At 45.6% G+C, this 21,506-nt stretch overlaps 2 protein-coding genes across 2 annotated transcripts in view; one reads left to right on the top strand and one right to left on the bottom strand.

Annotated features, from left to right (window-relative positions):
* Positions 1-9,500, bottom strand: part of SHC3 (SHC adaptor protein 3) — a 185,540-nt gene extending 176,040 nt beyond the window's left edge. Inside the window, exon 1 of the mRNA XM_083187450.1 lies at positions 9,341-9,500. The gene's annotated coding sequence lies outside the window, so the exon portion shown is untranslated. The remainder of the gene's footprint in view (positions 1-9,340) is intronic.
* CKS2 (CDC28 protein kinase regulatory subunit 2) lies at positions 9,114-16,091 on the top strand. Its single transcript, XM_083187464.1, has 3 exons — positions 9,114-9,915; positions 12,804-12,931; positions 15,119-16,091. Exons 1-3 carry the CDS (start codon positions 9,857-9,859, stop codon positions 15,169-15,171), a joined length of 240 nt encoding a protein of 79 aa, XP_083043590.1. The 5' UTR covers positions 9,114-9,856; the 3' UTR covers positions 15,172-16,091.
* Positions 16,092-21,506: the final 5,415 nt, after the last annotated feature.

The following is a 21,506-nucleotide window of genomic DNA, read 5'->3' on the forward strand; positions in this document are numbered from 1 at the left end:
AGGCCTTTACAAATAGGCAAGGCACTTGAGAAAGGGGAGGAATACCAGAGAGGGGTATGCACGAGTGTGTCCTCCAACACTCTTGAAAAGGTGCTGGAGGACACAGCACCTTTTCTAGCCCCCCCTGAGCCCCCCCTCCCTTGATTTACGGCACACACCCCCCCCCGCGCCCCTCCTGCGATTCATGGCATCTCCCTCCGCAATTCACGGCCGCGCTCATGCCCCCTCCCGCGATTCACGCACCCCCGCAACCCCCCTCCCGCAATTCACTGACCCCCTCCCACAATTTGCGAACCCCCCCTTTCCGCGATTCACGCCCCCCACCCCCCCTCCCGCGATTTGCGGACCCCCGCACCCTCCCGCAATTCGCGGACCCCCGCACCCCCTTCCCGCAATTTTCGGACCCCCCTGACCCCCTTCTGGCAATTCCACCCCCCAGCGGACCCCCGCGACCCCGCTCCCTCATTTCACGTACCCCCTTGATAATGGGGGATCCTGTACCACCACAAGCAGGTGCCGCCCCTAGGTGGGAAATCCGGCCCTAGCTGCCGCGCTGCAGGTTCCCCCACTGCCAGAAGCGTCCCCATGTTCCTCTGCACCAGCGCCACATCTTTTATCAATGTCTTGCCCACATACCACTATTATACAGCCTCCTGCTCTCATGCACCCCCTTACTCCCTCCCAGTGGGAGGAGACGCTCACCCACTGCCGGGAGCTGCATACTGTCCCCCACCCTCCTCCAGTTCTAGGGATGCCCATCGACCATCAATGATTTCAAATCATCGATGGTTTATGGCCGATGTTGAATACTTTTGCCATCGCTGTGGGAGGGCCAGATGGTTTCCCTACATCGATGGCAAAGGAGAAACAAGCAAGTTTCAAAAAATTTATGGTGCCGGGACACGGAGCATAGCTCCGCCCACCCACACCCGACAGTCCCGCTACCGAGTTATGATTGTCCCACGGCCTATTCAGTCAGATATAATGGATGACCATCAATAGCTACAACAATCGATGGTTATCCAAGTAATATTTTACTACTATCGATGGCAGGGTGCAAAATCGCCATCAATGCCAACCATCGAGGCGTCTGCACCAATGCCCATCCCTACTCTGCAACAGGCAAAAACCTTTACTACCTCTCATGCCCACACACCTCTATCACTGCCCTGCCTCCTGTTCTCCTGCCCCGCCACTGGGGACCCGCTCACCCTGTGTTGCCCACATTCCCCTATCATGCTTTACCACCCAGCCTCCTGCTCTCATGCACCCTAACTCCCACCCAGCAGGAGGAGACACTGACTCAGGGCCCTCATCCTGTACTTGCCACGCTGGACCCTTACCCACTGGCAGAAGTTGCACAGTGTCCACTACCCTCCTTTTCAGTCCCCCGTATGCCCACACACCCCTATTACTACCCAGCTTCCTGCTCTGCTGAACCGTAACTTCCACCACTGGGGAGTCGCTGACGCTGTGTTGCCCACATACCCCTATCACGCCTCATAGCCCAGCCTCCTGCATTCATGCACCCTAACTCCCACCCAGTAGGAGGAGACACTGACTCAGGGCCACCGTCCTGTACTCCTGTGCTGCCACGCTGGACCCTCACCCAATGGCAGAAGCTGCACAGTGTCCCCCACCCTCCTCTTTAGTCCCTCTTATGCCCACACACCCTGTGTTTTCCTGTGTCATGACCTCCGCCAGTGGGGAGCCGCTGACTCAAAAACACCCTACTATACTATTGCACACACACCTAATCAACAAGTACTCACACCCCCCACACCCACAATTGTCACTGTACCCTCCACACTATCAATGCACATTTTACTTTGTAACCGCTTTTTAATTAAACAAAACAATAGACACCCCCTTCCAAATCATATGCTCTCTATTTAACACATTTCACCTATAACTCAAGTTGCAATACAGGGCATCTTTCATACAATTCTAACCATATTTCTCACAATCTAATGTTCACAAATTAAGGGGTCGCAGCCCCTTACGACGGTGTGAAGTGCGCCTGTAGGGCGCAATGAATCACCTAGTATACAATAAGTGACAATAAAGTGCATAAAAGTGCATAATATATAAAAGTACAAGCATAAAGGCGAATTAAAAGCTGGAGATCGCTAATGTTATTGCTGGATGAAAAAGGGCCAACATCGCTGTATTAATCATAGAGGCAAGGCAGGTGCTGGGCATTATACAATGTAAATTAAGGGGGACACTTTAATGGATGCAGTGGATGCATATATAACTCCACTGGATGTCTATCCTTGACATGAGTTACCGGGACCTGAAGAAAGGCAGTTTGTGTATTACTATGTAGCTCATATGTCATTATATATGGAGGTCTGGTGTATAAATACCGGAATGCAGTTTAAATCCAGGCGTTCAGAATCCCGATCGCCGAAATCCCGACACTTTCTCCCTCTGTGGGTGTCCACGACACCCCTGGAGTGAGAATAAAGGTACTTGTTTCCTAGCACGGCCACAATCTTGTCCATCGTGTATCTTAAAGTTATGGTACACGATGGACGCGATTTCCTTTGAAATCAGGTCCATTTTGCCGGCAAAGGCAAAATCGGGAGCATCGCGTCGGTCGCGTGCATTAACATGGCCCGCGACACGACCGACGCGATGGACGCGATTTTGACATAGGCTTCAATGTTAAAATAATAATTTTAACATTGAAATCGGGAGCATCGCGTCGGTCTTGTGCCATTATAATGGCACAAGTTGAGATGGACTTGATTAAGTCCATTTTACATAGCAAACAATGTGAAATGGGCCAATATGACCCATTTCACATTGTATATGGCCCCGTCATCGTTAAAAAGTTAAGCAACCCCATTGTGAGCGTCACCCCACGATTGACGGCAACCCGAAGCGTGGCGAGCGCAGCGAGCCCGCGAGGGGCGGCGGTGCGCGTATACCTGTGAAGTTGTGAAGTGGGGTCAAATTTGGGGTCTGGGGACTACTTTACATTGAATCCAATGTAAAATAGGGTCCCAGGGGCCCTATTCACATTTGATTCAATGTAAAAATCGTGTCGATCGCGTCGGTCGCATCCCATGCGATGCGACCGACGCGATTTTTCCGACCCGATCACCCCGATACAAATCGGTGTGGCCGTGCTAGGAAACAAGTACCAGAATAAATTAGCGTGCCGAGCGTAGCGAGGCACCGGGCCTGCTGCGTGGCGAGCGCAGCGAGCCCACAAGGGGGGGGCGATCCACGTCCCCCCCTTGTCGGGATTTTGAATGCCGGGATCCCGACCGCCAGGATTTCATACTGAATCCTAAATAACAATAACAGTACATTTGGATCTGGGGAACATGCATGTTCTTTATGGCCAACCGGCCAAATATATGAGTATGTTGGAGTCATTCATGATGTTAATGGCCCGGAGGCCGCATCCAGTTGTGTTCATAACAACGTATTCCACATGATGCGGCCGTTTAGACCATTTAGTTTAACAGTGTTTAGTTTATGAATCCAGTTGGCTTCCAACCTTAATACGCTCCTGTCTCTGTCACCTCCTTGATTGCATTTGAGAACCTAATCAATAATTATACATTTTAAAGAGGATAATGGGTGTCCTGTCTCTTTAAAATGTACTGCTACAGGTTGCTCACTGGTTTTTCCCTCCACAGCTGCTTTGATCGCAGACCGGTGCATGGCCATACGTTATTTAAATTGTCTACTGGTTTTCCCAAGTATTGGCCGCACGGACAAATTATAGCATACACCACGAACCTGGAATTACATGTCAAAACATGTCGGATGATCAGAGTGGCACGTATACCCCGACATAATATAATCAGAACTGGACAAAATTGTAGTAAAATTCTCTGAGAGAGAATACAATCCAAAAGAACTGGCCAAGCATAAGCATGATGTGCTACAGATGCCCAGGTCTCAATTGTTGGAGACAACAACTAAACAACAAAAGAAAGGGTACTTGTGTATTATCACGGCGCCCACGATTTCCATCGCAGGGTATTGTATGATGAAAAATCGTGTCGCATCGCATGCGACGCGATTTCTCATTGTACAGGCACCCAGATGCCTTATTACCATGTTAAATGCCCCCCCCCCAGACCCGATTTTTAATTGTATACCCACCCTCATGGGTCATGAGTATGTGAAATGCCCCCATTGTTAACGCCACCCCACTATGAACGCTAACCCGAAGCATGGCGAGCGCAGCGAGCTCGCGAGGGGCGGCGGTACGCGTCCTCCGACCTTTTCATACCCCCACTATCCACGTCAGCATGGAGATGATCTTATAAAGTGTGGCGAGCGCAGCAAGCCACCGAGCCCGAAGAGTGGCGAGCGCAGCGAGCCCCGCGAGGGGACGCGTATACCTGTAAAGTAATGCGCGTCCGCTCGCCATGCTTCAGGCTCGGAGGCTCGCTGCGCACGCCACACTTTATAAAATCAACTCCACGCCGACGTGGATAGTGGAGGACGCGTACCGCTGTGCTCGCCACGCTTCGGGTTGGAGTTGATAGTGGGGGGTCGTTAACAATGTGGGGCCATTTAACATATTTATTACCCATCAGGGTGGGTATACAATAAAAATTCGGTTCTGGGGGTGCCATTTAACATGGGACTCAATGGGAAATTGCGTCGCATCGCATGCCATTGCAATGGCATGCAATTTTAAAATTGTATACTCAGACCGGGAAAAGGCTGAAATAGGGTCCATCGCATACCTTAATTAGTGGTTTGCAATGCGATGGGTGCCATGATAATACACAAGTACCAAAGAAAGTTATCCCCTGTGTCTCAAATTATACTACATCAAGCCCAGTTGTCAAGAGAGCTACAAGAGCTTTATGACCGATAGTATCTACCGACAAATCTCTTAAAGAAGTCAAACCAATGGCAGTATTTAAAAGAAGCAAGAACATAAAAAATGATGTAGTACATACAGACATCTCAAGTTTTGCGAAAGAAGCACCACATACACACTTCTTGAGTAGACCTAATGGTTGTCATAAATGTCTAAAATGCACGACATGTACGCATATTATTGTAGGGGACTCCTTTCAAAATGCGTCCAGGTATAAAACCTACAAGATAGGACATGTACTCAACTGTACATCGACATACATAATCTACATGGCCACATGTCCAAGCCAATTTTTATATATCGGCAAGACAACCATAACTATGCGTGAACGCATGGCCATGCATAGATCGGCAATTAAGAATGCATAATTAGTCAAGTCCACGGACCAACCAATAGCAAAACATTTTGTGGAAAAGGAACATAAACTGACAGAATTTAAGCACATGGCCATAGACCAGCGGTTCTCAAACTGTGAGTCCTGACCCCCAGGTGGGTCCCGACCTTCTCAGTATGGGGTTGCAACTATTCAAAAATCTGTTGAATTGTTTATTTTAGACTCCTCCATATTGCCAGCAGTCTCCTTAATCGGCATTATGATAGATGTTGTGCCTGTGACCGGAAAAAATAGACCCAATCCACTTATATAGTAATATCCTGGTGTATTCCCCCTTAAAAATATATAATTTTGGCATAGAGGCCCTTATTCAGATCTGATTGCAGTACAAATTTGTTTGGAAAATGGGCAAAACCAAAATCTAAATTGTAGTGTAAAAATAATGCAGCCAGTATTGACCCTGCACAGAAACAAAATAACTCTCACAAATCTAACTCTCTCTGCACATGTTACATCGGGTTGGGATCATTTGGTCTATTGCATTATGGTAGAAAGTCATTAGGTCGAATCCATTAGGTCGACATGCTAAAAGGTCGACATGATTCTAGGTCGACATGGGAAAAGGTCGACATGATTCTAGGTCGAAAGGTCATTAGTTCGACAAGGTCATTAGTTCGACATTGTCTATGTCGACATTCACAAGGTCGACATGGGGTTTTTCACTTTTTTTACCTGAATGTCAACACAGTCGACATGGACATAGTTTAAAGTGCACTGCATCCCCTCGCATCGCTCGCTGCGCTCGCAATGCGTCGGGCACGGTGCCTCGCTACGCTCGGCACACTATTTTATTCTCCCACCACGCCCTAGTGGATGGTAGGGCATGAAATACCGCCTGTCGGCACATGTTGGCTCAAAAAACAGTGAAAAACTCCATGTCGACCTTGTGAATGTCGACATAGACAATGTCGAACTAATGACCTTGTCGAACTAATGACCTGTCGAACTAATGACCTTTCGACCTAGAATCATGTCGACCTTTTCCCATGTCGACCTAGAGTCATGTCGACCTTTTAGCATGTCGACCTAATGGATTCGACCTAATGACTGTCTACCATAATGCAGTAGACCAAATGACCGCATCCCGTTACATCTGCCCCACCTGCAGTGAACATGGTTTTGCCCATTTTCCAAACAAATTTCTACTGCAATCAGATCTGAATAAAGAGAGAAGAGGTTTGAGAGCCGCACAAGGTTCTTCCCGCCAAGTGTGAATTGGGTCAAAGAGGACCCCTTTCACCACTCCGGTGGGGTTTGGCCTGGGTTGCCTGTGACCAACTTTATAGACGTAGTGTCCCTTACGGGATAGTGGGTCTTAGTATGTTGGTGGTGCTCCCCTGAGTCCAATATGTAAATGCAATATGGGGGGAGAGGGGAAAGTGGACTCTTTTTGTGGGGCACTCTTGTGCAAGAGTGCCCCACAAAAAGAGTCCACTTCCCCCTCTCCCCCATATTGCAGATCTGAATAAAGGCCAGATCCCTTTACTATTTATTTATTCACATATATTAAAGCATAGATGGCCCATAATTCTCTGTTTTCTTATTATATATTTTCAATATGTATATTGCTGGATAGTTTTCTCTAACTGTTCCCAGCATCCTAATCACTGTATATACACAAAGTAGACAGGAGCGAGTCTTGTAAATTTATAACTTATATGCACCTTGTGAAATGCACTTGCACTTTTAAACTTTCTTCTATGGCAGGTCACTGTACGGGAGGGAGCGAGCAGGCACGGCGCTAATAGAGTAGAGATAAAGCAGTCACCATGGCAACAAGTCAACAACGCCGATTATACCAGCTGACAGGCACTAACACGACCGCTGACTTCCACTTAGTCCAGAAGTTCGGGCAGACGCCGGGTAGCCACTCCGTCCAGTAACGCTAAGTATTCACTTTTTGATTTGGTATGTAAATGTTTAGCTTGTACATGGCTTGTTTGCTCTTTATACCTTGAAAAAGGGGGTCACAATCCAGGAGGGACACATTGCTCTGGTTCTGGACTTCCTTTTAAATTTATGATTGTTCTGCGCAAGTGCAGTAGCATGGATGATACTGCACTTGCGCTGGACCTGGGACAGTTAATACAATTCTATGGGTCTGCTCCCGAAGCAGCCCCATAGAGGCGGCATCTGGACGTATTGTCGACTGCATTTAGGTCGACACCGTTGGGTCGACATGGGTTTAGGTCGACATATGTGTTAGGTCGACATGGGTTTTTTCACTGTTTTTTGAGCCGACAAGTGCCGACAGGCGGTATTTCATGCCCTACCATCCACTAGGGCAGTGGTGGCTAACCCGTGGCTCTTGAGCCTCATGCGGCTCTCCCCCTTGTAAAGTGTGGCTCCTGCTGCCACTGCTGCCCGCCGCCCACTGTCCGTCCCAGTCCCCCCTGCTGCCGGGTCCCTGAATCCCTTCTCCTTATGAGGGGAGGAGAGTGCGCATCGCGCATCTTTCTTACCACTTACTGTGTATCCTTGTGACTGGGCCGTCTGCCAATTAGAGCTCGCAGGCCAGCAGTCAATCAGGAGCCAGCCAGCGAGCTTTGATTGGTGGACAGCCCAGTCACAGAGAAGTGAGGGGGAAGGAGACGCGCAGTGTGCTGTGCTCTCCTCCCATCGGTGACATGACAGGAGGACTGCAGGGGGACACCAGACTGTCCTCTCCCCGCCCGGCAGCAGCAGCTACAATGGTGAGTGCTGCTGCTGGGAAATTTGCACTGTGGGGGCATAGCAGTTTGTGCCACTGTGGGGGCATAGCAGTTTGTGGCACTGTGGGGGGCATAGCAGTTTGTGGCACTGTGGGGGGCATAGCAGTTTGTGGCACTGTGGGGGCATACCAGCTTTCTGGCACCATAGGGGCATACCTGGCACCGTGTGGGGGGAATATGTGTATCTGGCATTATTGGGGGCATATGTATATATGGCACTGCACTATCGGAGGCATATTTGTATCACACCCACCCAAGGGGTCAAAATAGAGTACGCCCCTTTTTTTGGCGCTTTCACCTTCGGCGCGCGCATGATGTCGGCTCTTTAGCTTGACTACCGATATTTTTCGGCTCTTTACCTCTGACCGGTCTGCACTAGGGTATGGTGGGAGAATAAAATAGTGTGCCCGAAGCATATAGAGTGGCTGCGGTTGACTTCCAACTGTGTCTATGTCGACTGTGTCAACATTCGGGTCGAAAAACTGTGAAAAAACCCATGTCGACCTAAAACCCTGTCGCCATTCCCACCTGTCGATCCAACGGTGTCGACCTAATGACTGTCGACCTAACTATGGTCGATAAAACGATCCACACCCATAGAGGCTGGAGCCAGCACCTGGGACAGATCAGCAGCGGCGGCACCAGAGAGGGGGCCCGCCATCTCAGCAGCCCCTCTCCTCCCAGAGGGAAGAGCCGCCCACTGCCTATCAGTGACTATTTCAACACTGGAGGTTCCATTGCCAAGGGTATACGGTCTTATTATCGACCACACTTAGGTTGACACCGTTGGGTCAACATGCAACTAGGTCGACAGGGTTCTAGGTCGACATGGGTTTTTTCACTGTTTTCTGAGCTGACATGTGCCGACAGATGGTATTCATGCCCTACCATTCACTAGGGCGTGGTTGGAGAATAAAATAGTGTGCCCGAAGCATCGCGAGCGAAGTGAGGGGCTGCGGTTGACTTCCAACTGTCTACATGTCGACATTTGGGTCAAAAAACAGTGAAAAATACCCATGTCGACCTCGTGACCTAACACTATGTCGACCTTGTGTGGTCGATAAAAGGATCCACACCCTTGCCAAGGAGGGTAGGAAATACACTTATAATGGGAGCCAGCCCACCACCCCCCCAATTGGTCCACTAGTTGTTGTTGAACTACACATTGCTATTTGCTAAAACTATTGCAGGGCATGCTGGGATGTGTAGCTCAACAACAGCTGGAGGGCCAAAGGTCTCCAACCCTGCTCTATATCACGGCTGCACCAGTGTAAAAGCAGGAGGAGAACAATGACAGGATAAAGTCGGTCACAAAGCAGAGAGCCTGCACTCCTCAGCTGATCTACAGTATGCTGGATAATATGGACCTATCACCTATATTAATGAGAGAGCGTCGCAGCATCTATGGGCGGAGAGTTGTCAGCGCTGTCTCCCAGGTAACGCCGAGCAGCCCTCCACTCCCTGGCACGTGGCACCACCTCACCGGTCACCCGCTGCTGCTGCTGCTGCTGCTGTTGTGCTGTTACAGTAAAGTGTAGGAGTGGCCGCATCCGTAGTCCGTACGTAACCGCAGCAGCGCCAGGTCCTGTGGCTCCGCCCACTTACGTCTCCCTAAACGCACATTTCCTCCCGCGGCAGCCTTAGCAACAGAACACTGATTGGTCAGATGGTACTGTACGCCAGCGTTGAAAAGTGGAAAAATAGTAACGCGTGATTGGCTGTCGCCAGTTCCGCTGTGGACCAATAGAAGATGAGTTCTGCGTAATTCAAAACGTGAACTTTCGGCGGCAGTTACGTAAAGAAACGATCTCGACCTGCAGCAGCCGCAGCCTCCCCGGCCCCGCACCCCAGCAGCTGCCTGACCGTGGCTCGGTCGACCTTACCGAAACAATGTCCTTCAAGAACATTTACTACTCCGACAAGTATACGGATGAGAAGTACGAGTACAGGTAATAAGGGTGCGCGGAGTCATGCGGCGGTGTCTGTGCCGCCTCATGGATATCCTTCTGTGTGGGGGAATACTACTACCATGCCGGATGGCGCAGTGTGATGTGTGCCCGGCTACTCCTGCTGCTCTACAGGAGTCGCTGGCCGTGTGCACCCTCCTATCCCATGTGCTGCCGGGCTCCTGAGGCAGCTGTCATGTATTACGCTGCACATGCACACCGCTACCATACGTCTGGTTCTTGGGGCTCCGAATTAAACGTGATCTACTGTATCTATGGTGACAGGTTATTGTACCCCATGTTCTTGGCTTTAGCTGTTTATTTCTATGTTGGAAGCTCAGCGACTTGCTATTTACTTTCTCATGTCAGAGGAACTTCACAAAACTGTTTGGTAGAACTGCTGGTGCATAAAAAAACTGCTTAAATGTGAGATTGGTTATGCCTTTCGCCAACTGGCATCTCTTGCATGAATGCTTAAACATATTTGCTGCCCAATATGCCTGGTCGCTTGTCATATTCTGTGGCTGAGATCCATACTGGCCTGCCCTCCTGGAACAGATGGGAGGCTCCTAAAATTCGAAAATTGGCCAAGTCCCAGATCTAACTCGCTCCCCCTTTGTAGGGCGATGATGTGATTTGTGCATAATCATGTCATTGTAATCCTGCCCTCTGCTTTACAATGGTAAAGGCCCCAGATATACGTGCTTTTTATATTAAAAAGTGTATCTGGCCTCAAGCATGATGTTCACTGGTACCTGAAACCTGAATCTCCGTTAAGTTTCAGTGTTTGCTCTGCATTAGAACAAACTCTAGAATGCTCTGCAGTGAGGCTCAATTAGTGGGCCTGACTGTGATTTGGAAGTAGAGCTTGTAACTTTGCATCTGTAACAATGTTGCTTTGCAAGTGGATGAAATGTGTGTATACATGTGCAGGGTAAATATTTATTTTTATTTATTAACAGTTTCTTATATAGCGCAGCATATTCCATTGCGCTTTACATAGGGGACAGTAATACAACAAAACAGGGTATTTACAGACAGTCAAAATGTAGGAGGGCCCTGCTCGCAAGCTTACTGGCTTCTTTTGCATGTAGTTCACAAATGTCAGATCAGTTTGAACCCACCCCATCTAAATCTCTGCATATGGTACGCACTGGCTGATATACCAGCTGTTTTATTTACCAGCCGATTTATATCATGGGTCAGGGTGGACTGGCGGATATGTCTGAACGATGTCATTTAGATGTCACTTTGGTCATGCAGCATAGCCGATGGCTCTGCAGATTTATTGGCACATCATGATCTGTTTGCTGATCACCTGTACACTTGCTGCAAGGGCTGATGTCACAGCTGGGTGGGGGAAAAAAATTCCCACCTAGCTGCATGAATGGGGACAGATCAGCTGATCGGTGTGTACACTTGCCTTGGTGGGTGCAATGAGACCACCGACATGTCTGGTGTATACCCAGCCTTGCATCTACTACACCTACAGTGCAGCATAATGTTGCCTAGCTACACATGGTTGATTTTAGCTTTACTTCCACATTAGAGTCCACTGTGAGGTGTTTTGATGTGCTTAGTCGCAGTTTTTACTAGGGAGGTAATTGAAGGCTTTCCCAATGTACAGATGTAGCGCCTTTTTCCCTGAGCTGGCGAATGCTGGTGGTGAGGCGATGCATCACATGGCGGCGGGGAGAGGAATCTCTGCCTGTCCCCGCTTCAGGGAGATGGGCAGGGTTGGTGGGGTTGCTGGCAGCCAGAGCGGGACAGGTTTGTGAGCACCCCCTTCTGGCAGGCAGCGGCAGTTGATGCTAGAATCCCCTGAAGCAGCTCTATTTACAGCTGCTCCATCTGTACACCTGTACATTAGAGTGGCTGGAAAATGGAGGGATTAGCTAAAATACTGATTGTATTATCCTAAATGGGTAAGGGTTAATTTATTAAGTATACAGCTATTGGGTCAACAACACTGAAGGTCGGCGTGGCTTAAGTCGATTCCCGAAATAGGTTTAGAAGGTTAACACAAGCATCAGGATGACAGTGTCTTGATTGACTTGGGTTTTACTTTTTTTTTTTTTTTTTTTTTTTGACCCAACATGTGCCAATAGGCAGTATTTCATGCCCTACCATCCACTAGGGCTTGGAGGGAGAATAGGATAGTGTGCCAAGCATGGTGAGCGCAGTGATGCACTAATACAATGTCCATGCCGACATTCGAGACAAAAAAATTAAAAACCCATGTCGACCTTTTGTCCCTGCTGACCTAAGCCATTTTGACCTTCTGTTGTCTACTTAATGCATGTCAACCTTTGGTGGGTCTACCCAAATGACCCATACCCCTTTAAAAATAGGGGTTCCATCTTTTTTTTTTTTTTTTTTTCCAGTCCTAATTACCTGTGATGTGTTGGGGTTTAAATGCTTAGGTTGAGGTAGTGTCATTCTTACAAGTTTGCTGGAATCTGCCTCTTCTGGTACACATAGATCATGGCTGAGGCGTTTTAGCGGAGGTACTGCTGGTCTGTAGTGTTGGAGCCAATTTTCAGCGCTTACTGAACCCTGAAATGACCTGTTAGTGGTTAGGGAAAGGAGTACTTCCTTCGCAACTGCAATTGTCCTAGCTGTACCCATAACACGTGTACTTGTACAACGCTTGGATGTCACCCACTGCCAATATGTTGTCAGGCTTGTTTAATAAGTCTCCATGTCACCTAACTGGTGAAACATCATGGTTGGGACATGAATTCCACATATAATCTTTAATTGTACTGGATTTACATGAAGTTCTGAATGCTCTAGTCACTTCTGTTGCTTGTATGAAGGTGTTGCATTGTCTATGAATGTAACACTTCATTTTGAATAATACATTCTATCCACAATATTCTTTTAATTAGGCATGTCATGCTGCCAAAAGAATTGGCAAAACAAGTACCAAAAACACATCTGATGTCGGAGGAAGAGTGGAGAAGACTTGGCGTCCAACAAAGCCTTGGTTGGGTTCATTATATGATTCATGAGCCAGGTATGTTGTGGACATAAATGTACAAGAGTGTTTTATCCTACATTGTGACTTGCATGTAACCTGGGAAGCAGTCCTTGCATTATGACCAGTTTAAAGTTCATTTAATGTGCCTGGCCAACATTTTACACACCACCCACACCCCCTCCTTTTTTTTTTTTTTCTACTGTGATCTTATGGCAAAATTAGAGCAAGCAACAATAAGTTACTAATCAACATTATATGTTAACTATATTGTAAAAACATACCTCAGGTCCTTTTCAAAGGGATATTTCACATGTTTTTTGTCCGGGCAAACTGTTTCTGGCCTTTTTTTGCCGAGCAGCATTGCCTTTCACATGCACAAGCCAGATTTATTGGTGTGCTAATAAAATAAAAATCTATAAAATAAAGTGTAAAAAAATGTACCTACAGATGGGGTAGGTCCCATTCTTGCACGAGAGGCGCGCGCGTCCCCTTCCGACGGCGCTTCCATCCGTTCCCCCGGGTCCCCGCCGGCTTGCCGGCGGTAACCCGGGGTCCCCGCCGCCTGCCCGCATCCCCCCCTAACCCTGTCAGTCTCCCTGAGGCGGACAGGGTTTCCGTCGCGCTGGCGACGGAGACTGAGACGCGCGTGCGCGTCTCAGTGTATTCGCTGGCGCTGCTGCTGGCTGTGTGCTACATAAGAAACTGTAAATAATTTAATTCTGGTGGCGGGTTTCGCTGGAATGTCAAGGTTTGGATGGATAGTGGAAAGCTGTAGTAGCACACAAAAAAACTGGTGTGTTTTGAAAGTCCCCATCTGCTTGTACAAAATACTGTCATGTTACACTTTAGCATACCCCACATTATTCATTATAAGCCTGGCACAGCTTTTTTTGCCGTCCGTCCTGAACCAACTTGTGTGACATCAGCCACAGGCTGCGGTGGCTGGTTAGCCTTGTTAATTGAAAAAACTATTTCTGAATTCAACAAAAATAACTGAGTGCAAATTTGTGGGCATATCTGTACACCATGTGACTGGTAGCCCACTGAGCATAAGTAAGGCATGACTATTTTTATTTAGTTCTGTCAATGATGGTGGATTGGTGGGGTAAACAGATACCTGAGTTTATGTATGTCACCCAGTTCTTAATGCCACTACTAATAGAAGTCCTTTTTAGAAGTCTTTAGTCCTTAACCAATTTTGGTTTATTGTAGAAGCCTCTTATAAATCTTCCATGTGCAACCTAACATAGAAGAATGGACGATGGGGAAACAATCATTGCAGGACTTTCTTTGGGCCACACCCACTCTGCAAAATTCCCTCCCACGCACTATAAGACTCTAAGCATTACCTAACCACTCCCCTCTTCATACAGGCTTATCAAATTCCAGAACCACCAATACATTTTTCCTAGCAAATTACATCCTTACTGTACAGTTTACACATTCTCACTTTCACATCCTTTTGAACCTAGACCAACATTGCCGGGTCACTCAAGAACCTTTGCAATCTGGTGGACTATTATGCAATATCTAACACTTAAGGTGCCCATACATGGTACAATTGCTGGGTGCGATGAGATGCGCGCTCCCATCACACATCTCATCGCTCAGCTCAAAGTATGTGCTGAACTCACTTTTTGTACTAGATTACATCTTATTGCATGGCAAAACGTATGCGATGCAATCTAGTCCAAATTTTATACAATCATTGTACCATGTTTGGGCACCTTTATCTTTATGTATCAATGCCTATTTCCTTATAGATTGTAAGCTTCTGAGCAGGGCCCTCCTACCATTTTGTAACTACCCAGTTTGTTTTATTCCTGTTGTATTTCCACTTATGGTCCTGTCTGCTGTTTTGTAAAGACACACCGATCAATACCACCTTTTGTAAGACAAATTGCAGTGTCTTTGGACCATGTTAGATGACCCAACCCAAGGCGTGCTACCTTTTTTTTTTTTGTGTGTGTGTGTGTGTGTGTGTGTGTGTGTGTGTGTGTGTGTGTATAAAAAAAAAAGTCCATGTGTTAAATGTGGGAGGTCAAAGTAGCAATAATTTTGCCAGGCTTGACTAGTCTGCTGACCCCACACATTTCAAATAAAGATCTGGCCATCGGAACAGGTACAATTTATTTATTTTTTTTCCTTGATATATAAATGTTCATGGAGGAAACTTCTGGAATTATTCACATGGTCTTATTTGTCTGTCTTCTCCTTTTACAGAGCCCCACATACTACTTTTTAGAAGGCCTCTTCCAAAAGACCAACAGAAATGAACTGCTCTTCACCTGTATCTTTTGGGACAATCTGTATATATTGTAGTATTCAGTGAATACAAGGACTATGACCCTCGCTACCACAGCTGTGCAAGAGCTGTATTCTTAACAGCACATGAGCTCAGTGAGAGTGTCTACATGATGGAGCTGCTATTGTGTTCTGTTCTTCTGTCTCCCTTCTGCTGTCACATCTGTGTGTGATCCCACTCCCTAGACCACTGTTAATAAAGTTTACATGTTCTATGCATGTTTGATCTTACATTTTGCGTTAGTCTTGATATTGTTTAATGGCCCCATTTTGACACCAAAAAAAGCAATATGTACTCTGAAGATTTTTTTTATTTTGTTAAATATGACTTTGAAAGTGGCTCTTTTGTACATTACATGCAAAATACTCGACATTGCTGAAATGAAAAGGAGCAGACTGTCTTCCAATGTAATCTAATTCTATGTACAATAAGGTCAGGTGCCAAATTGATCTTTGTAAATAAAACAGTTACATTATATTAAATGGTTTTGACTATTTTATGATATGTAACCACCCCCAGTGTGTTCAATAGTTCCTTATGATCTTCAGCTGTGACTGTTACCATGTACTGCAGTGGTCCTCAAGTATCCCCCCCCCCCAACAGTGCATGTTTTGCAGGTCTTCACACAGAATCGCAGGTGAAATAATTAGCTCCACCTCTGATCTTTTTAAAATGTGTCTGTGAATGAGTGCACTGTTGGGGGTACTCGAGGGCCGAGGTTGAGAAGCACTGATGTAATGTATAAAGGATCACTTAGCTGGAGTAACAAAAACCCAATGTGCTATGTATATTCAGACACAAATGTATCTATACATAAGTTTGCATGTATTAACTTGTTACTGTCTATTAATAAAGCAAACTATGTTTTAGCCACTAGAGCGGCCATTTCTATCAAGCTTGTTTTGCTCAATTTCTCACCGCGATAGAAGTGATCTGTGTGTAAAATCTGAATTCTCAGGGGCTATTATCGTGAAAACCAGAAGTGACTGTCACTTACCCTGCACTTAAATGAGACTACTCCGTGTAGTCAACATGTGGCCCTACAGATGCTGTGGCACTACATATCCCAGCATGTGTTCAAATTAAAAATTAGAGCATGCTGGAATGTAGTTTTAATGCTATGTGTAGGCACTAAATGATATGCATGCAAATATTAATATCTTTATTGTGCATATCGTTACCCAAATTTATTGTGCATACTTGGATGTGTTTCCACATGTCTGTGGAAAAGGAGATCAGTAGCAAATTTAGCTAAATACATTCCCCCCCCCCCCCCCCCCCCCTCTACTCTTCACATCCTGGAATGTCTTCCCATAAGAAGGTTGAGGCTCTGCATATTTTTTGTCAATCTACCCAAAAAGAAATGGGAATAAAAATGTATGTATTAGATGCTGGGCATACATGGTCCAATAAAATGCTAGTCACCAACCATTGGGATATTGCACAGCAGATGACTTCACTGCATCTACATTCCTTCCTCAGAGAGGAGATATTTCCCAGTTCATCCTTGTGAAGGCACGGGCAATGTCCTGTGGCTGCAGCATCGCATACATGCAATCCTATAGATTGTAAGCAAGGCCCTCTGACCTATGTGGCCATACACATTACAATTATTGTACAGTATACAATATCGCATCTCGGTTTTGCGATTTAGGTCTAGTACAAAAAGCATGTGCAGCACACAACCGAGATGCGATATTGTATACAATAATTGTAACTTGTATGGGCACCTTAAGTCTGATTACCCAGTTTGTTTCCAATTGTAAAGCTCAGCAGAATATGCTGCACTATAAGAAACTGTAAATAAATACATTGCTGACTCACAACTTAATACTACATCTAATGGACATGCTGGATAATATAGTATGCCAGCTTGACATTTGTGGATCAGATATTAACACTATGGGGTTTATTCTAGTTCATTCTTTCTGACAAAATCCTTCTTAGATGGACAAAACCATGTGCACTGCAGGGGGGCAGATGTAACATGTGCAGATAGAATTAGATTTGGGTGAGTTATTTTGTTTCTGTGCAGGGAAAATACTGACTGCTTTATTTTACACTGCAATATAGATCTCACTTTGAAGAAAAACCCCACCCAAATCTAATTCTCTCTGCACAAGTTACATCTGCCCCACCCGCAGTAGCACATGGTTTTGTCCAACTAAGAAGGATTTTGTCAGAAAGAATGAACTAGAATAACCCCCTATATGTGATAATAACTGATTGCGCAGACAATTGTGTAATGTCTCTCTCACCTTTTCTTAAGGCTAATTGACCCTTCCTCACCGGCTATCTACCTCCAAGTTTGCTCCTGCTTTCCTCCAAACTACTTGACTGGTTGCATTCACAGGAAAGAAAAGACTGTCATTTTTTGTGGCGCACTAGGAATATTTGAAGAAAAACAATTATAAAATGTAACTTTTTTAATAGTATCTTATTTTAAAAAACTGCGACATATAAAAACATTGACCATAGGAGGTACGTGAAAAGTAGGAAACTTTAAAAAAAGGGGATATAATCCTCTTATGGTGAACCCCAATATTCGTTCCCCTATATAAATCGGTTGGGGCGTCTTATATTGTGTATCCGCTCTCCTGCAGAGGGCTGTATAGTATCACTGTTATGATCTATATTTTATTCAATAAAGTCCTCTAGCAGTAAGTCACTAAATACCCTCTGTGAAAGACCATTCTATTACGGGTAAGTGCTCTCATGAGGCAGTGGAGATGTCAACGAGTGGTGCTATGTGTGAATCACACGCTATCTTAGTCAGCGTCAGTTACCGTAAATTGCTTTTATGAGGTTACATATCAATCTCCGCCCTTATAAAGAAATTACATCACAAAGTGGATGTGTGACATTTATTTATTATCAGTTTTACGTTTTCAACTCCTCTCTTAGAGTCATTAGAGGGGGAAATATGTAGAAGGAACAGTGGTGTACCAATTCTCCTCTATTGCAGTCTGGACTTATGCCGTTCGTCCCCCGCCCCAGTATTCTGGTGTGCTGGGCAGACTTAGTCTAGAGAATAGTACAGATACAGGGATATTCAATGTCTACTCCCTAAGTATCCTTGATTAGGGCGTGTCCACTGTTACTTCACAAATAGTATGAATGCTTTTGCTACTATGTTTTTACTGGCAGTGTTACAAAATTGACTGGTTGGAATACAGCCATCACACCAGCTACCTCTGACCACTTATTCATTGATTTCTATTCAGTCTGGTTTTTATCCACTCCACTGAAACTGACCTGGACTTTCAGCCAAGTCCTGTGGTTACTTGTTGCTTCTCAACACTATTCTCTCCTCTAGACAATTGACCTTTCTAGCTTGGTTCACCTCTTACTTCCACTAACTGCTCCTCATTGTCGGCCTCCTGCTCAATCTTACACCCCCCCCCCCCCCCTTTAATTCTCCCTGTCGGGTTCCACCAGGATTTTGTCCTAGCCTACCCTTCAGTTGTCTGTTGAAAATAACTCGAGCAACCAGGTTCTGGGATACAATGTGTCAAATATGGAGACTGACACAGAACATTTCAAAATAAAGATAGACATTTATTCATCTAAGTTACAATAATAAAAAACATGCAAATAAGTAACAAATTATAATCGGCTTTTATCTCAGATGTTTTAAGATCTGTCCTGGATGGTTATCGTCAGATAAGTAGTTTAAAGAATAAAACTCCAATCGTCCTCAGGGTCCCTCTTAATAACTCAACTGAGTTATTAAACTGAGGTGGATTAGAAGTCTGTCTGCTGCAAACAGACCTAGCTTCAGGAACTTCTCCCACTATGTATAAGTCTCTAGGCTTTATACCCATCCTGCAGCAAATATCCTAGTATTGTAAGATATTGCTTTCTGGATGTAGCAGTCTGTTCACATGATATAAATGATCCAAAATGACAAGATTCCCATTCAGAGTTATGGACACAATAGCCCAAACTGCTTACTAGACCGTTTCGATCAGACATACTGATAGCAGGAACATATTTATTATATTCAGTTTGCCTAAACACTGGTTACACTTCCCACTCACTGGGTGAGCTTTAATAGGATGAGAGATTCAGAAAGTGAGAGATTTGGTCTCAGAAGAAATCTCCAGGGTTTTTTTTAAAGTGGCAATCATTTACACTGCTAAACCAGTTTGATTTTGAAGTCTAAATGATTGCCTCTTTAAAAAAAACCTGGAGATTTCTCACCAAATCTCTCACTTTCTGAAAATCTCATCCACTATATCTTCCACATCAGGTCAAAGGAAAAAGACAGCTGGCACTTAGAATGGAACTATATTTAAAACTGGTGCCTATATATCTGTAAAAAACACTAATCCTAATAAAAAGTACAAATAGAAAGCAATTAAATTATACAGATACAAAATGGAGTTATTCATGAACAAAATGGCATCCAAACATAGTTAAAAATATCACCCTATACACCACCTCTCTGTATGCCTTCCCTTGGTGTGTTAATAAGCTTTTTTGGCCTTAAATATAACCTACAGGGGGAGCATTTAATCCCAGGAAGTTTCTGACCGTTGGATCCACGTAAATTTTTGACCCGTTACGACTAACTTGACAGCCGGTAGTCAATGTTCTGAGTGTAGAAACGACCATATTTTGGCAGAAAAGGCAGCATTGAATAGGCAACTGCTACTATTTCTGCCGGCAGAAAGTGGTGCAGATTGAACCCCCCCTCCCTTAGAGTTTCTCCTCCAGTGCAGATCCCCCTAATCTCTGGCAGTGCTCCAACCTCCACCAACTGACGCATTTCTATTCGACTTGAGTCTTCTTCACGGTATATCTTCATATGTATGTTTCCCATCTAATTAAAACTGGTAAGGAACCAAAAAGGAGACAGAATGGGCCTTCATTATGAATTTTAACAGCCAATATAAACATATAGAATGCACTTCTATAGTAGGGGGACCCCCTACTCCTTTTGTCCCCCTTATTTTGGAAACGAGGACTGGGCCAAGAGCCTGGTGCTGGTTATAGAAATAAAGGAGTATTCCATTTGATCCCCCCCCCAATCCATTACATCTGCAACCAGGACTGGCTCAATGAGCCCAGGCATGATTATGTTCATAGGAAGACTCCACACTTTTTTTTATTATTATTTTTCTATTTAGTAAACTGATAAGCATCACATGGATCTGACTGGTCCATGCGATGCACCAGCTTTCTCCATATTTGGCTACTGGGAAACTCTGATGCCAAATCAGAATCACTCCACAATCGGAGAATAATCTTTAAAAAGTCTCTGTTGCTAGGAGACTAAATGCGTTGATGCCCCCTCTGGTCTTCAGGCAATTGACTGTTACCCCAGCAACAAGTCTTCATCCCTTCTGCCGGGTCCCGCTCCTTGCTGAACCTGTGATGGCTCCCGCAGACCTACTTCACAGATTGCCTGCCGGTTATATGGGCAATGGTTTCTACCACTCACCCCTGTTGCAGACAAAGCCCTTCGACCGCTTCTGACAGCTGCCACAATATATGGCTTCCAGAGATCCACTCCACATGTGGCTTACCTGAACTTCACCTGCCAGTCACTTGAGCGATGTTCTATACCAGTGGTTCCCAACCCTGGTCCTCAAGTACCCCCAACAGTGCACGTTTTCCAGGTCACACAGCAGGTGCACAGATTATTCAGGCACATTTGAAAAGATCCACAGGTGGAGCGAATTATAGCACTTGTGATTCTGTGTGGAGACCTGCAAAACATGCACTGTTGGGGGTACTTGAGGACCAGGGTTGGGAACCACTGCTCTAGGGCAGTGGTTCTCAACCTCGGTTCTGAAGTACCCCAACAGTGCATGTTTTGCAGGTCGCCACACAGAATCACAAATTAAATAATTAGCTCCACCTGTGGATCTTTTAAAATGTGTCCATGAATAATGAGTGCAGCTGTGCTCCTACCAGGTAAACTGGAAAACATGCACTTTTGGGGGTACTTGAGGACCGAGGTTGAGAATCACTGCTCTAGGGTGTGCTGATTTTAAAAAGTTTGGGAACCATTGAATTATGGCTCTCTGCTACTTGGCTAGTTATTATGGTTTTTCAGTTACTATTATTTTTAGCTGTAATGCTGCCCATACACGCTGCTAAGCCGATGTGTGCTTTGAGGTGCGCGCTCCCGCGCACCTCATCGCACAGTACAAAATGTATGTGCTTGCACATACTTTTTGTACTTAGGTTTCATCAAATTGCATCGCATTGCATGCACAACGCATGCAATGCGATGCAATGTGATCCCTGCTATTGCAGCCCACAACGCACGTGTATGGGCTGCTTATGTACTTATTA

This window comes from Crinia signifera, chromosome 1 (assembly GCF_055691185.1).
Source record: "Crinia signifera chromosome 1, ASM5569118v1, whole genome shotgun sequence".
NCBI lineage: Eukaryota > Metazoa > Chordata > Amphibia > Anura > Myobatrachidae > Crinia > Crinia signifera.